We start from the raw sequence: 14,556 nt of genomic DNA, 5'->3' as shown, positions 1-14,556 counted from the left end.
AACGCGATGAATAACTCAAGGAAGTTTCATGTCTGAGCACGCTGGGAGAGATTGTAGTTCTCTACACTCGGCATTCTGGGAGATGTAGTACTTTTAGTTCTTGATGTGAGATTTAAAGAACACATATATTTTTAATCACACTTTAATTCTATTAATAGAAGTACTAAAAAATATATATTTTATTATTATTATTTTATTATGTATACTTTCTGAGCTACTAGAACTTCTATACTTTTTCATAACATCTCAAATGTAAAAATGTTTGTGAACATGGACAATTTCATACAGACAGTAGTCAGTCAGACAGACAGAAAGACAGACAGACAGACAGACAGACAGATAGAGGATCTCAGTGTTATCTGCAGTGACAGTGAGAAGATTATGACACCAGGATAATAAAATAATTAGGCGCGCGCACGCGAGGTCCCAGACGAATATATTGTTTCTTTGGGAGACTGTGTTTGTGTGTCAGAATGCCTGAGTTTGATGTCATTGTTTTAGGAACTGGACTGAAGGTAAGAAACCTAATAAACTCGATCATTATTTTGTGTAAACTCAGATATATGTGTAGTGATTTTATATCATCATCTTATCTTTTCTTATCAATTTATGAGACATCTTAGTATGATCACATAACTTCTTAAAAATGATAAACTGATGATGGCCAATCCGACAGGAATGTATTTTATCTGGACTGATGTCAGTTAATGGAAAGAAGGTCCTTCATATCGACTGTAACTCATATTATGGAGGAGAAAGTGCCTCTGTTTCACCTCTAGAAGAGGTCAGCCGACACGCACGAGCAGCACGCGCACGCACGCACACACATACATGTGCAGAACAAACACAAATGAACAGCTTGCAAACAATACAATAATGCAGACAATAACACATTAACATGTAAAACACAAAAAACTTATAAACACAAGTATTGCTGAAACTTTCTGATGATTTATTGATTATATTGAATTATGTTGTTTTAAAACTGATCCATTGATAGTTTAACCCTCATCTTCACCATTACAAATATTTTTATAAATGCAGCTGGGGAGTCCTGAGATGTTTTACTTATTGAGGACAGTTTGATGTAATGGAAACACACAGACATGCTCATGTTTTTATCTCCCCGAGCAGCTTTATAAGAAGTTCCAGGTTCCAGCTAATGTTAAATCTATGGGCTGTGGGAAAGACTGGAACGTTGATCTGATTCCCAAATTCTTTCTTGCCAACGGTACGAGCAGAGAGAGTCAACATTCACATTGCAATGAGGGAGTGTGTGTGTTTTGTTAATGACTGAATAATTGTGGTTTTCAGGCCAATTGGTGAAAATGTTGCTCTATACAGAGGTGACACGCTATTTGGACTTTAAAGTGGTTGAAGGAAATTTTGTGTACAAAGGAGGAAAAGTTCACAAAGTTCCCTGTACTGAGGCAGAAACTCAGACTTCAGGTAACCCTAACACTGATATATACATACTCATCATCACATTACTTCTCAGAATCTACCCTACATTTACAGTAATGCATCCAAAAAGTCATTTACAGGAACATCATCATCGCATTCATTCAGACGTGTGATGTGTTTTTCAGATTTAATGGGCATGTTTGACAAGCGCAGATTTCGGAAGTTCCTTTCTTTCGTTCTGAACTTTGAAGAGAATGATCCACGTACCCATCATGACATGGACCCTCACAGAACCACCATGAGAGACGTCTTTCGTCACTTTGACCTCGGTGCTGATGTTCTGGAGGTCACCGGCCACGCGCTGGCCCTTCACATTAATGATGAGTGAGAAACACAGCGACATTCACTAGTACCCTACATCATTCATTTTTCAGTCATGGTGATGAAATACACTCAGAAATTTGACTGATATGTTGTTGCTATATTTAAGAGAACACTCACAAGTACTTCAGAGACATGTACATATTGTTAGTTAAATCCATGTTCATGTGTAGATGTTTGTTTGGTGTGCAGTTATCTGGAACAGCCGTGTGTCTCGACCATTAACCGCATTAAGGTTTACTCAGAGTCTTTGGCCCGTTACACCCAGAGCCCGTTCCTCTACCCTGTGTTCGGTCTGGGCGAGCTGCCACAAGGTTTTGTCAGGTAAGGTGAAATTAATGTGATCTGAATGAGATCGTTGTATGCAGGACGTTAAAGGTCGGATATTCTGCTCCACAGGCTCAGCGCCGTCTACGGAAACCCCTACATGTTGAATAGACGTGTTGATGACATCGTAACGGAGGGCGGACGAGTGACGGCGGTCAAATCAGAGGGAGAGGTTAACCTTAACACACTTAATAAATCAATGATCAATGTTAGTGACTTGTAGAAAGTGTAATGCGACGATGTGCTGGTCATCCTCTGATAAAGGTCTTCCGGTGTAAGCAGCTGATCTGTGACCCCAGCTACGTACCCAATCGTGTGAAGAAAGTGGGCCGGGTCGTGCGAGTCATCTGTCTGCTGAATCACCCAATCAAAAACACCCATGATGCAAACTCGTGCCAGATCATCATACCTCAGACACAGTTGAACAGGAAGTCAGGTACGACATTTACATCCGGTTTATTAAAGGTTCAGAGATTATGGGGTGGTATCCCTGACCTTAACACTAACCTTCTGCAGATATCTACGTATGTATGGTGTCGTACTCTCACAGTGTAGCCGCAGAAGGGAAGTATATTGCCGTCGTGAGCACAATGGTGGAGACCAGTGACCCAGAGAAGGAGATTCAGCCCGCGTTGACTTTACTGGAGCCCATCACACAGAAGTAAGTTGAATGTTTGATGGCACAAGGAAGATAAAATCTGCCTCTCGACATGCACTTTAATGACATGCCTTCTGGATTCAGCCGTGTCACTTACAGTGTTTGTTTGACCTGCAGGTTTGTGTCCATCAGTAATCTGATGGTCCCTACAGACGACGGGCGCAGGAGTCAGGTATGAAACACGTTAATCACACGCCAATGTTGAAATGCTCTCGATGTGTGGCTTTGTTTAGGGTTGTGTTTTTTGTCTAGATCTTCATCTCTAGATCTTATGATCCAACAACACACTTTGTGACGGAGACTGATGACATCATGGATCTGTACCGGCGTGTCACAGGGTCAGAGTTCATCTTTAGGGATCACAGAGAGGTAGAGGGAGACGTCGACTCGGACGAATAGAAAAACAACCGGAAACCACAACAGTGTGTTTATGTCAAACATTTCAACTGAATCAATCATCTAAAAGATATCTTGACTATGAAATGAAATTAATATCACATGCAACAAAATACTGGAAAAAAGTTTTCATCATAAAGAAAATGTTTATTATTGACATTGTATTAGCCTCGTACCCTAACATCATAACAGCAACACTGTCAATGCTTTTAATCTGTCTGCTGCTGAATGTTTCTTCTGATGTTTTTGTGTAGAGAAGCAGAGCTCTGTTTTAATAAAGATCTGTTTATGTGTGTGTGTGTGTGTGTGTGTGTGTGTGTGTGTGTGTGTGTGTGTGTGTGTGTGTGTGTGTGTGTGTGTGTGTGTGTGTGTGTGTGTACACAGATTAAAGGCTTATCGTAGAGGTCAGATGATAGCAACATTCAGACAGACAAGAACAGATTAGAAACTCTGCTGACCGCTCAACATTAATATCTTTAATCTCTCTCTCTGCTTTCATCATTCTTCTACATATTACTTCATATCAAATTTGATAAATATAAATATAAACATAGAAAGGTGTGGTAGTAATCCCTGTACGTTGTGTTAATGTTAGATGATGAGGTTATTCTGTCTGCTCAGGAGGAGGAATCAAAGCGGCCGCTGTTATGCGTCTCTCGCTGGACAGGAAGTTGAATGTGGCACATGCATTAGGCTGTGAAGAGAAACACGCTTTCGTCAGCTAATACAGCTATGATACACTGACATGAGGAGTTTAAAGGGAAGGGTTTAAGGGACGTACTGTGTCTTGAACCTCTACAGCGATGCCTTTCTTCTTGAGGAAGGCGAGTACGTTTGGATCCAGGCGTTCAGTACGACCTCCTGTGCCCAAAACCAGAATCTCTGCACAAAAACACATTGCAGCCTTTATCTGAATATCACATAGAGAAACTTCCAACACACACTGATTCAAATCTGAAAGGAGTGCAATAGTTGGCCATCAGGAACAGAGCCGGTGTCTTACCGATGCGCGGCTCGATCAGATAAAACAGAGACAAACTCTCCACTGTGATGTCTGTGTGACAGCCAACCTGCAAACACATCAGACGCTTTTGATCTCCACAGACAGACAAACACAAAAACATTGTTTTAAACATTTACTGTACTTACATTCCACTGGAGAACGGCCGGCGGGATAATCGCACAGGGTCCAAACACTTTGTTCCCGTCAATGTTAAAGCCTCGTGGGCTGTAGCTGTAGATGATGGATCCTCCATCCGCCTCCTTCTGCATCACAGAGACGGTGGTCCTTTGGTACATCTCATCATCTGATGGACCGAGGCGGTGGTGTCGAACCGGACCGATTCTACGAGGAGCAAAGAAAGATGAATTTGTAGGATATGTGTCTCCATATAACAGCACATCTATTAAATGAGACAGAGAGAGAGACAGAGCAGATGTTGAACTCTTGACTGTAGACAGCATCATGACAGGAGGGCTTTTAGTTTAGTTGTTCTCAGTGTAGATGGAGGCTCAATATCTTTACTACTTATTCTAGTTCTGCAGTATGCAGTAAGAGGAAACTACATACTGCACACAACACACTGTATCACACAATCCTTTAATCATTTTCACAATAATATAAGTTCAGAATTGATAACCTCATTATGTTTGATTCAAGTAAGTGTTTGTAGTAACTCATTACAGTATGCAGTTGTTATATATGATCGTGACAGACTCTCAAACACATTTACCGGGTCAGAACCGGCAGAGCTCTCGAACCGAGCCGCAGTCCGTGAACGGATCCCAATGACAACAACCTCGCGCAACCCGTCGCGGCCATGACACCGGAACTCACGCGCGTGCTCGTGTCACTGCAGCGGGACCCGTGAAACAAGCACGCGCTTCTCCGTTAGAGGATCATGTTTCTGTTCTTAAAATATTTCACTAGTTCATAAACATCATGCCACTTTCAAAAATATCAAATTATGCCCAAAATGTTTTAGTTTTTGGTCATGTATGGTGTACCTAAGCTAAATGTTCAGATCTAAAAAAAAAATAAAGTAAAAAAAATGATACAATTTTATGGGTACTGTCAACTGTGTGTTTATCATCATTTATCAAAATATCTTCTTTTGTGTTCATCAGAAAAAAGAAATTCATACAGGTGTAGAACAACATGAAGGTATAAATGATGACAGAATTTTCATTTTAATGTGAACTATCCCTTTAAGGAGAAAATAATAATAATAATGATAATAATAATAAATCAAAGAAAAGAGAGGGAGAGAGAGAGAGATAAAAAATATTATTCTCAGATTTTATTCATTAATCTTGTTGCTCCTAAATTCTCTAGAAGTAGATCCCAAATCATGTCACCAGCAGATTTTTTAAGAAAATTATTACTTTTTCTCATTTCTCTCTTAATGTATGGCAGTTGTTCAAACTCTGAGCTCGATTTGTTATCCTGCAGGGCGCGTGACCATGCGCGCGCCCGTGGCTGTTTACGGGACAAGAACTGCGGCGAGCTAGCTCGCGCGTTCACATAAGCCAAACGTATTATGATCTGAATTAATGTGTTGTAACTTTGCTTAGAAACGCGAGCCAGACGCATCGCGTCGCTGATCTGGATGATGTATCGCTCAATGTTTGACTTCAGCTCTGCGGAGCGGAACGCGCTGCGCTTCCCCGCGGGCGAGTCTTTCCTCATCCTCGAGCGCAGCAGCGCGCACTGGTGGCTCGCGACGCGCTGTAGCTCTGGCGAGACGGGATACATCCCCGCGTCATATATAGAGAAAATACCGGTGAGACGCAATATACCGAGAAACAGAAACAGATTTATTGAAAAGTTTCCTAGTAGGTTGAGTATTAAAGCTGGATTGATCTAATATTATACGAGCCAGTTGCACTGCGTTCTTATGTAATGAACTTGCTTGCAGTTCTCCTGCTGACTGATTTTAAAGTCAGTTGTTAACCCATCCTAATGTTATCTGTGGTTTCTTCTGAAAGGCACCTGAGCATGATGAGGTGTTGCAGTCGATAGATCGCGCTATTGAGGCCATTCACAATGTAGCCATGACAAACGGAGGCAAATATAACCTGGAGCAGAGAGATGTCCTGCAGTAAGTACACACTATACACACACACACACACACACACACTATAGACACAAGTACAACATTCACACAATGACACACTCCACAGGAAGTTAATCCACCACAGAAAAGAGACGCTGACCCGCAGAAGCCCGACTCCATCCAATCACAAGCAGAAACTCCCATCATCCTCGAGTGAGGTGTCACTGAGCCGAACGCCACCGCTGCCGCCCAACGGGATGAGTCGAGCCCACAGCTGCCAGGGCGACCAGCCCATCTCAGATAGTGTGCCTGTGGTCTATCAGGTAAAGCACATGAACTTCTGTGTGTGTGTGCACGCGTGCGTATGTGTGTGTGTGCTGATGCTGTGTTTCTGCCTCAGGTTCCTCCTCATCCTCGCAGAGCTGCACCTGTAACTCCTCCTCCTCCAGAGAAACAAAGAAATCTGCAACGCAGAGGTGTTTATACGACAACAATCTCAATCTAACACAATTAAATTACTTTACCACATAAATGTCTCTTTATCTCTCTCTCTCTCTCTCTCTCTCTCTCTCTCTCTCTCTCTCTCTCTCTCTCTCTCTCTCTCTCTCTGCAGATCCAGACGTGTCAGTGAGAGAATCCTCCTCAAGCCCCGCCCACATTGCAGTTTCTGCTGCTGCCGCTGCTGTTGGACCCTCTCTGTCTATAAGCTCCGCCTCTTTAGACTCTGGCTCCTCCCGCTCTGTCATTTCCTCAGACGTCAGTCTTCCCAGTCTCAGTAGTACTCCTCCTCCTGTGCCAAAACGAGGCAAGGCTCCACCTCCTCCTACACCTGGCCAGTCCTCATCTCCATTAGCCCAGCAAGATTCTTCTAACAGTAGCCCCGCCTCTCAGCCGATCAATTCGCAGACCACACCCACTCTCCTGCCTGATCGATCCCCTACTCCGGAGATGGCAGGTCCTCAGCCGATCAAATCGCAGCTTGACCGATCGGAAGCCGAGTGGCCGGCGGCCCCAACCCCGGTTTCTCTTAGCCCCGCTGGTAGCCCCTCCCGGTCCGCAGAAGTTCCCATGACGATTGGACCCGAACTGATTGAATTAGTGAGGAAGAACACGGGCCTCAGTTATGACCTGTCGCGGGTCGCTGTGGGCGTGGTGGTGGGACACCTGCAGAGTGCTTTGCCAAAGGCTGCTACTGACCTGGAGCGAGTCCTGATGTCTTTGGTGGAGAGTAAGGTTTGTGGATTTCCCAGCTATATCCCGTTTAACTTTAAGCGTATTTCCGGCGTGACGCACGTCTGTGTGACCGGCAGGATCTCGGCTCGGCGCTGCCGCTCGGGCAGGTGTGTCATGACGAGCAGCGGCTGCAGGTGATCTTTGCAGACTTGGCACGTCACCGCGACGATTCCCAGCAGCGCAGCTGGGCTCTGTACGAAGATCACGCGCTCATCGCGTGTTACCTGGAGGAATTACTGCAGATACTGGTAAGACGCACAGACACGCAGATCTGTCGTGAACGTCCCCTTTCTCACATCTGGTGTGTTTTTTTCAGACTGATGCAGATCCAGAGGTGTGTAAAAAGATGTGTCGAGTGAACGAGTTCGAGCCGGTTATGTCGCTGGTGTCCTACTATCAGATGGTGAGCACGTCACTGCCGATCTCCTAATGTGTTGATAAATCGTAACGTGAGCGTTGATTCATTTGTGTGATTGTTCAGGAGCATCGAGTGTCGCTGCGTCTGCTGCTGCTTAAGGTGTTCGGTGCCATGTGTGGCCTGGACGCTGCGCTGATCTCCGCACTCCTCAACTCGGTGTTGGCCATGGAGCTTGCGCGGGACCTGCAGAACGACACCCAGGGTAAATCCGGGTCTGATTTTCTTCAGGTTTCAGTTTATCTTACGTGGACTGATGTTTGTTTTGTGCACAGAGCATGAGAAGATGTGCTACAGTGCGTTGCTGATGGCCATGATCTTCTCCATGGGTGAACAGTTACCCCTGCATCACTATGGTGAGTGTATAATGAAGCGTAGAAGACGCTTGTGAAGGTTTGAATGATCATCTGAGTTTGATTCTGTCTGTCTGTCTGTTGCAGAGCATTTGAATGGCAGTTTCCTGCAGTTTCTGTTGGATGTGATTGAGGACGGTTTGCCTTCTGACCCGACAGAACAGCTGCCGGACCTCTTCATCAACCTCCTGTTGGCCTTCAATCTCCACCTGAGCGGTACGGACAGACAGATAGATAGACGGTCAGATAGCCTCTGAGTGTAGTGCAGAAATCAAACACAACTTCAGTGTCAGTCAGTGGCTTCACACAGACAAGATAGCAGACCGCCCTACAAAGCGTCTGGAACGTCAGGTGGTCCTCCTGTAGTCGATCATTTATCACTCAAATCTCATCTTTGAGCAACATCATAATAGCACATATCAAAGTTTTAAACAGTTACACCCATAGATATATATGTACATAGATGCTACATTCTGCAGTTTCAGATACATAACTGCTAAGTTCAGTTTCACACAATGCATACTGTGTGTACTTCCCCCTGCAGTACCAGAAAGTAACATTGTCATGAAGGCGCTGATGAAGAGACACAATGTGAAGATTCTCCCTGAGAAAATCCTGTTGTTACTCAACAGAGGAGGTGAGACACAGAGATTCACTTCATGTTTAATGTTAACTGTTTAAGTACTTCAGCTGTATTAATGTGTGCGTGCGTGCGTGTGTGTGTTTATGTGTTTGTGTAGATGATCCAGTGTGTCTGTTCAATCACTCTCCTCCTGCTCCACACGCTGTGCTGAAGTTTCTTCAAGATGTGTTTGCCAGTCCGGACACTTCAGATATTTTCTACCGCACAGACCTGATGGTGATGATCGACATTGCAGTGAGACAGATATCAGACCTGTCGCCTGGTGATAGAGTGAGACTGCACCTGCACACCTGTTAACCATAAAACCCTGAACACCTAACTAACCACAACATACTGCTGAACAATACTAATCTAGTGTATGTTGTACAAATGAATCATTGAGCAGAACACTGGAATTAAAGGAACTGAAACCTTTGAAAGTTATTTGTGTAGTTTACCGCAGTGTTTAAAGTTCATCTTGTCTCAATGTGACCATTACTGTTCCCTTAAATGTACTGATGTCTGTCTGTCTCTGTGTCTGTGTGTCAGATGCGTATGGAGTATCTGTCTCTCATGCACGCTATCATGCGCTCTACTGATTATCTGGAGCATCAGCACCGATTGTGTGACCTGCAGGCAGCGTTGCAGAGGATTCTGGGAGAGGACGAGGACTCTGGGCTGGATGAGGGATCGAGCAGACAGATGGACAAACTCATTGTGCAGCAGATCTATAAGGAGTTTCCTCAGATTTCTAAAAACTGATGTTTGCGCATGTAGTTTAACCCTTCACGTGTTATTTCTCAATGACATCATTCAGTGCTCATCGGTAACAACAGTTCAGATTCTTTCTGTTAGTCAACATAATAGCATCGTTATCGGCGCAATGGTCTGTCATTGACTTAAACACATAAACATCTGCTGTGGCTCGTGCTTAACTAAATATCAGCAGAAGAAATGGCCTGTAGTGTCTGTACAGCTGCTGTTTGTTTATTTGTGGTTTCTCTGATGTTCTTCTTCTGCTTTCTCATCACTGACAGTAAAAACACTAAAATGCTGCTTAAATGAGTAATATGAGTTTACTTGTTATTCTCTCAGTATTAAAACAATTATACAGAAACAAGAACAACAGCACTGAACGCATGGTTTGTGCTTAGCTTATGTATGGGTGTCTGTCAGATTAGTTATCATTTTGTCTTTAAAACATCAGGCAGATTTTAAACAGCTAAAATATCTATTTTTACCCTTTCAATTTTTGTTGTTGTGAAGGGAAAACAGGAACGATATATTTTCTTAATGTTGAAATATTAATAAAATGTTGCCATTGTCTTAATGCACCTTCAATCAATTGTCTGTCTCTTTTTATTAATAATAAATGTATTTTTAGGATAATACTGGAAAACTACGGTATTAAACTAAATTATGTTTTATTAACGATGTTTTTCATTCATAAGTCTCCAGAATTCTTGGTTCCGTGTTGCTATCCGGAGAGTTTATAGTGACGCGCCTCTTGCCTCCGGTGCTCACTTGCTTAGAAAACGCAATCTTTCATTGATCCGCATTTACATTTCACCACGTGTTTCATGCATTTGTTATTAATCAGTCGAGTTTAAATGTATCAAATAGTCGTAGTATTTGTTGTTTTGGATTTATGCGTACAGTAGTACTGTCTTGCTAAGCCGCGCCCATTTTATGACCACGTCAGGCAGTGTCACTCGCTACACCAAAGATTATAGATGTTAACAAGACGCCCCACTGCTGCTACTATAAATGAAGGAAAAGTGCAACGTCTTCCAGTAAAGATTCTCTGGGGGAGCCAGCGTGTGCATGCGCACTAACTGAATCAACGTGGAAAGTGATTTGTATTTAAGAAACAAAGTTTATGGTAAAGTCAATGTCAGATTTAACTGTTGATCACAAATATGTTATGACATTAGCTGGTGATTTTAGAGGTCTCTCAGTCTCATTCAAGAATCTCGTATGAATGAATGACTGAAGTCGTCACAAAGTGCGGTGACTTCTCTTTACACTGCAGCCGCTTTATTTCTGTGGGTGCATCAGTGAAATAGTTCCGGGTGCGCATGTGGGTGAAAGGTCGCGGTGAGCGTAAGAAAGAGACACTGCTGTCACCGCTAAACCTGAAGACCTTTAAAAAACACAAAGCGTCTTTTATTCAGTCTGAGATCAACGAAACCACAAAAGACCAGACTGAGATCAAAGAGAAACACAAGAGATCAGACTGAGATCAAAGAAAAAACACAAGAGATCAGACTGAATCATGTCGAAGCAGCAGCCGATCAGTCCGATGAAGAATTTCTTCGCCGGTGGATTCGGGGGAGTTTGTTTAGTGTTTGCTGGACACCCGCTGGATACTATCAAAGTATTATTATTATTATTAGTTATTGTAAATGAGTTTATCACGTGACTGTCAGCAGTCACTCACTAAAGAGATACACTGTACTGTATATTGTCTATTGAGAGACTGCTTATAGATGTACAGACAATAAGAGAGGAGAAATGAGTGAAAAGTGTAAAATGTTATTATCTGTCTGCGCAGGTGCGACTGCAGACGCAGCCAAAGCCTCGTGCAGGTGAATCGCTGCTTTACAGAGGCACATTTGACTGCTTTAAAAAAACCCTTGCAAAAGAGGTGAGACTTTATTTACTGATTTAGTGTCCTTAATAACACCAGCAGTGCATAGACTGTGATGTCTGTCTCTCTGTCTGTCTGACAGGGGGTCCGGGGTCTGTATAAGGGGATGGCGGCCCCTATCATCGGTGTCACACCCATGTTTGCTGTGTGTTTCTTTGGGTTTGGACTGGGCAAGAAACTGCAGCAGAAAACACCAGATGACGTTCTGACGTGAGTTCAAATCTGTGCTTTATAACAGCGAGTCGTTTTATCTTATTATCGCTGGGTTAGGTCCTCAAGATGTTCAGTAAATAATGTTTAATGTAAATGTAAAACTGTTTAAAAAAGTTTTCTATGAGGGTTTAATTTAGGAGAAGGGGACTGAATATACAGTTTGTACAGCATAAAAACATTACGTCTATAGAAAGTCCCAACAATGTATATAAACAAACTTTTTATATTGTGTTGTGTGTCAGATATCCGCAGTTGTTTGCGGCAGGAATGTTGTCAGGTGTGTTCACGACGGCCATCATGGCTCCAGGAGAGAGAATCAAATGTTTGCTGCAGGTGAGACACAAATCAATCATTGCCAGAGAATGCACAGTACTGGTTCAGTACATCATGTAGCACAGTAATGTGTGTGTGTGTGTGTGTGTGTGTGTGTGTTCAGATCCAGGCCGCGTCAGGAGAGGTGAAGTATAGCGGGCCGATGGACTGCGTCAAGCAGCTGTACAGAGAAAGTGGCATCCGTGGCATTTATAAAGGAACGGCACTGACGCTCATGAGAGGTACAAACAGCAGATCACTTCAGACTCTTACAGATGTGACGTGAGCAGCAAGGATAACAAGTAAAAGCCAATTATTGTGTAGTTTAGTTAGGATAGCAAAATAGATAAATTCAGATGGCAAAATGACGTTCAGAAGAAAACGCATTTGAAATGATTGACAGCTCTGTGCATGTGAATGATTGACAGCTGTCACTCTGTCTCAGATGTGCCGGCGAGTGGAATGTACTTCATGACCTACGAGTGGCTGAAGAAGATTCTTACACCAGAGGGGAAGAGGTGAGTGACGTCACGTCTCAAAAGCAAGATTGTCTTGTGTGTTTTGTGGTAATAAGCTGTTTCTCTCTTCAGTCCGACCGAGTTGAGCATTCCCAGTGTTCTGTTTGCCGGTGGGATGGCTGGAATCTTTAACTGGGCTGTGGCAATTCCTCCTGACGTCCTGAAGTCTCGTTTTCAGACAGGTGAGTTAGACGGTCGTACAGCGATGCAGTCTGGAAACAACGGCGGTTTGATGTCTTTGTGTTTGATTGACAGCTCCTGAGGGCAAATATCCCAATGGTTTTCGTGATGTCCTGAGAGAGTTGATTCGGGAGGAGGGGATCGGCTCGCTCTATAAAGGCTTCAATGCCGTGATGCTCCGAGCGTTTCCGGCCAATGCGGTACGTTACGTTTTTACTTCCTCGTGAACGCATGCAGGGTCATGTGAGTTAATCACACCCCAAAATTAAAAGTCATAAATCTGAAATGATATCATTCATAAAGACATTTTATCATTATTATATTTACCCCCAAATGAGATATAGTTTGCATTACAGTACAGTATTGTGTGACGGTTGAGGAGGTCCAAACTAGGGATGGGCGATATGGCCTAAAATCCATATTGCGTTATACATTGCAGCCTCTTGCGATAGCGATATGTATTGAGATAAAATAATTTTAATAGACTCATTTCAGAACAGGTTATATAGACCCTTAGAAAAGCCAAACTGCTTTAAAGTAAGTAAAAATAAACCGTTATGGCCAGATTAGTCTTGTTACCTCTCTGAGCTGGTACTTTTGCCTGACACACTCTACAGCAGGGTTGTCCAGACTTTTTTGTGTGGTGATCTACTTTTAAAATGATAAAGCCGACAAGATCTATCTGCTAGAAAACACAGTAAATTATTTTTATAACATTAAACACTTTAAATGCTTGTGAGGACTATACTGCATATATACATACTGCATGTTTCACAATTACTAGACCATAATGCCAATTTCGCGCGTGGAGCAGCAGTTAACTTATGTGCGATCTACCAGCATTCCCGTATTGGACACCTCTTGCTCTAGTCTACAGAGTAAATGTTCCTGCTGCTTGTTTGACGGCTTAAATCCAAATAATAGATGTTGCATTATCGCGATAGTGCAATAGATTTAAAATCTCTATCGTATGCCAATTTTGTATCGTTTATATTGCATATCGTTTATATTGCCCATCCCTAGTCCAAACCAAATAGTCCTCATGGTCAAAATGACATGAATCAATTATAATATATGGCAAAGCGACAGGAATCTATGTGTGTCAGTATTGAATGTTTGTCTTCTCCTCAGGCTTGTTTTCTGGGTTTTGAAGTGGCTATGAAGTTTTTGAGCTGGATCGCTCCAAATCTGTGATCCAGATAAACGGTCTGTGACACCAGAAGACATCTCTACACACGCTGTGATGAATCCACAGCACAGACTTTCATTTGTTTTGAGATTTTTAAACTGAAATAGTTGAATGTGCCTTAATGCCAGACTGTGAAATCATTTCTGCCTTCAGGGAAGCTGAATGTTTATCATCTAAAATAATACAACAGTTTTACAACAAACGTGAGTGTGTTTTATACAGTAACACATTCATTTCCATGTCAGTCATTTACATTATGAAGTCAGATATGCACATTTATGGCCAGACAGGGTTTAAGTCTAGGCCAAGACTAAAATGCTTGTTTTTCATTGAAAACAGCTTGCGCTTGTATATCTTAACATATATCAGTGCCATTGTATAGGTTCAAGATGCTAATAATGTAGATGTAAGGTTAGTTAGTAAACTAAACGTTGTAGGTCTAGTCCTGGCTTAACCTAAACCCTGTCTGGAAAACTGACCCATATGTTTCATTTATGTTTAGATTTATTTTAATTGTTTTGTTAATTGTGTTCACCTGCATTAAATAAATGTATATTGCGGATTTTCATATGATGTTGTTGTGAGTTATTATTTGTGTCTTTTAGGTTTGATGTTTTAACTTGGCAGATTTTATAGTTGTTATGCTAGA

At 42.6% G+C, this 14,556-nt stretch overlaps 4 protein-coding genes across 4 annotated transcripts; 3 read left to right on the top strand and 1 right to left on the bottom strand.

Moving 5' to 3' along the window:
* Window positions 1–204: 204 nt before the first annotated feature.
* LOC129453215 (rab GDP dissociation inhibitor beta) lies at window positions 205–3,540 on the top strand. Its single transcript, XM_055217342.2, has 11 exons — window positions 205–515; window positions 677–784; window positions 1,135–1,231; window positions 1,315–1,449; window positions 1,590–1,788; window positions 1,978–2,109; window positions 2,185–2,284; window positions 2,377–2,548; window positions 2,629–2,773; window positions 2,888–2,942; window positions 3,023–3,540. Exons 1-11 carry the CDS (start codon window positions 474–476, stop codon window positions 3,167–3,169), a joined length of 1,332 nt encoding a protein of 443 aa, XP_055073317.2. The 5' UTR covers window positions 205–473; the 3' UTR covers window positions 3,170–3,540.
* On the bottom strand, window positions 3,450–5,059 carry ndufaf3 (NADH:ubiquinone oxidoreductase complex assembly factor). Its single transcript, XM_055217353.2, has 5 exons — window positions 4,900–5,059; window positions 4,316–4,511; window positions 4,170–4,236; window positions 3,948–4,048; window positions 3,450–3,860 (listed from the first exon to the last, which is right to left on the bottom strand). The coding sequence occupies exons 1-5, from the start codon at window positions 4,986–4,988 to the stop codon at window positions 3,771–3,773; spliced, it is 543 nt and encodes a 180-aa protein (XP_055073328.2). The 5' UTR covers window positions 4,989–5,059; the 3' UTR covers window positions 3,450–3,770.
* A 554-nt stretch (window positions 5,060–5,613) lies between these two features.
* nckipsd (NCK interacting protein with SH3 domain) lies at window positions 5,614–10,186 on the top strand. The gene is made up of 13 exons (XM_055217341.2): window positions 5,614–5,949; window positions 6,155–6,267; window positions 6,350–6,545; window positions 6,623–6,698; window positions 6,836–7,455; window positions 7,533–7,703; window positions 7,772–7,858; window positions 7,937–8,075; window positions 8,146–8,226; window positions 8,311–8,439; window positions 8,768–8,860; window positions 8,964–9,136; window positions 9,395–10,186. Exons 1-13 carry the CDS (start codon window positions 5,776–5,778, stop codon window positions 9,605–9,607), a joined length of 2,265 nt encoding a protein of 754 aa, XP_055073316.2. The 5' UTR covers window positions 5,614–5,775; the 3' UTR covers window positions 9,608–10,186.
* Window positions 10,187–10,905: 719 nt separating this feature from the next.
* slc25a20 (solute carrier family 25 member 20) lies at window positions 10,906–14,475 on the top strand. The gene is made up of 9 exons (XM_055217350.2): window positions 10,906–11,222; window positions 11,400–11,492; window positions 11,578–11,705; window positions 11,951–12,041; window positions 12,145–12,262; window positions 12,466–12,538; window positions 12,611–12,720; window positions 12,794–12,918; window positions 13,850–14,475. The coding sequence occupies exons 1-9, from the start codon at window positions 11,121–11,123 to the stop codon at window positions 13,910–13,912; spliced, it is 903 nt and encodes a 300-aa protein (XP_055073325.1). The 5' UTR covers window positions 10,906–11,120; the 3' UTR covers window positions 13,913–14,475.
* The last annotated feature ends 81 nt before the right edge of the window (window positions 14,476–14,556 follow it).

This window comes from Misgurnus anguillicaudatus, unplaced genomic scaffold, assembly GCF_027580225.2.
Source record: "Misgurnus anguillicaudatus unplaced genomic scaffold, ASM2758022v2 HiC_scaffold_31, whole genome shotgun sequence".
NCBI lineage: Eukaryota > Metazoa > Chordata > Actinopteri > Cypriniformes > Cobitidae > Misgurnus > Misgurnus anguillicaudatus.
Note: the sequence above shows the minus strand (reverse complement) of the source record. Positions and strands in the feature narration are given on the sequence as shown.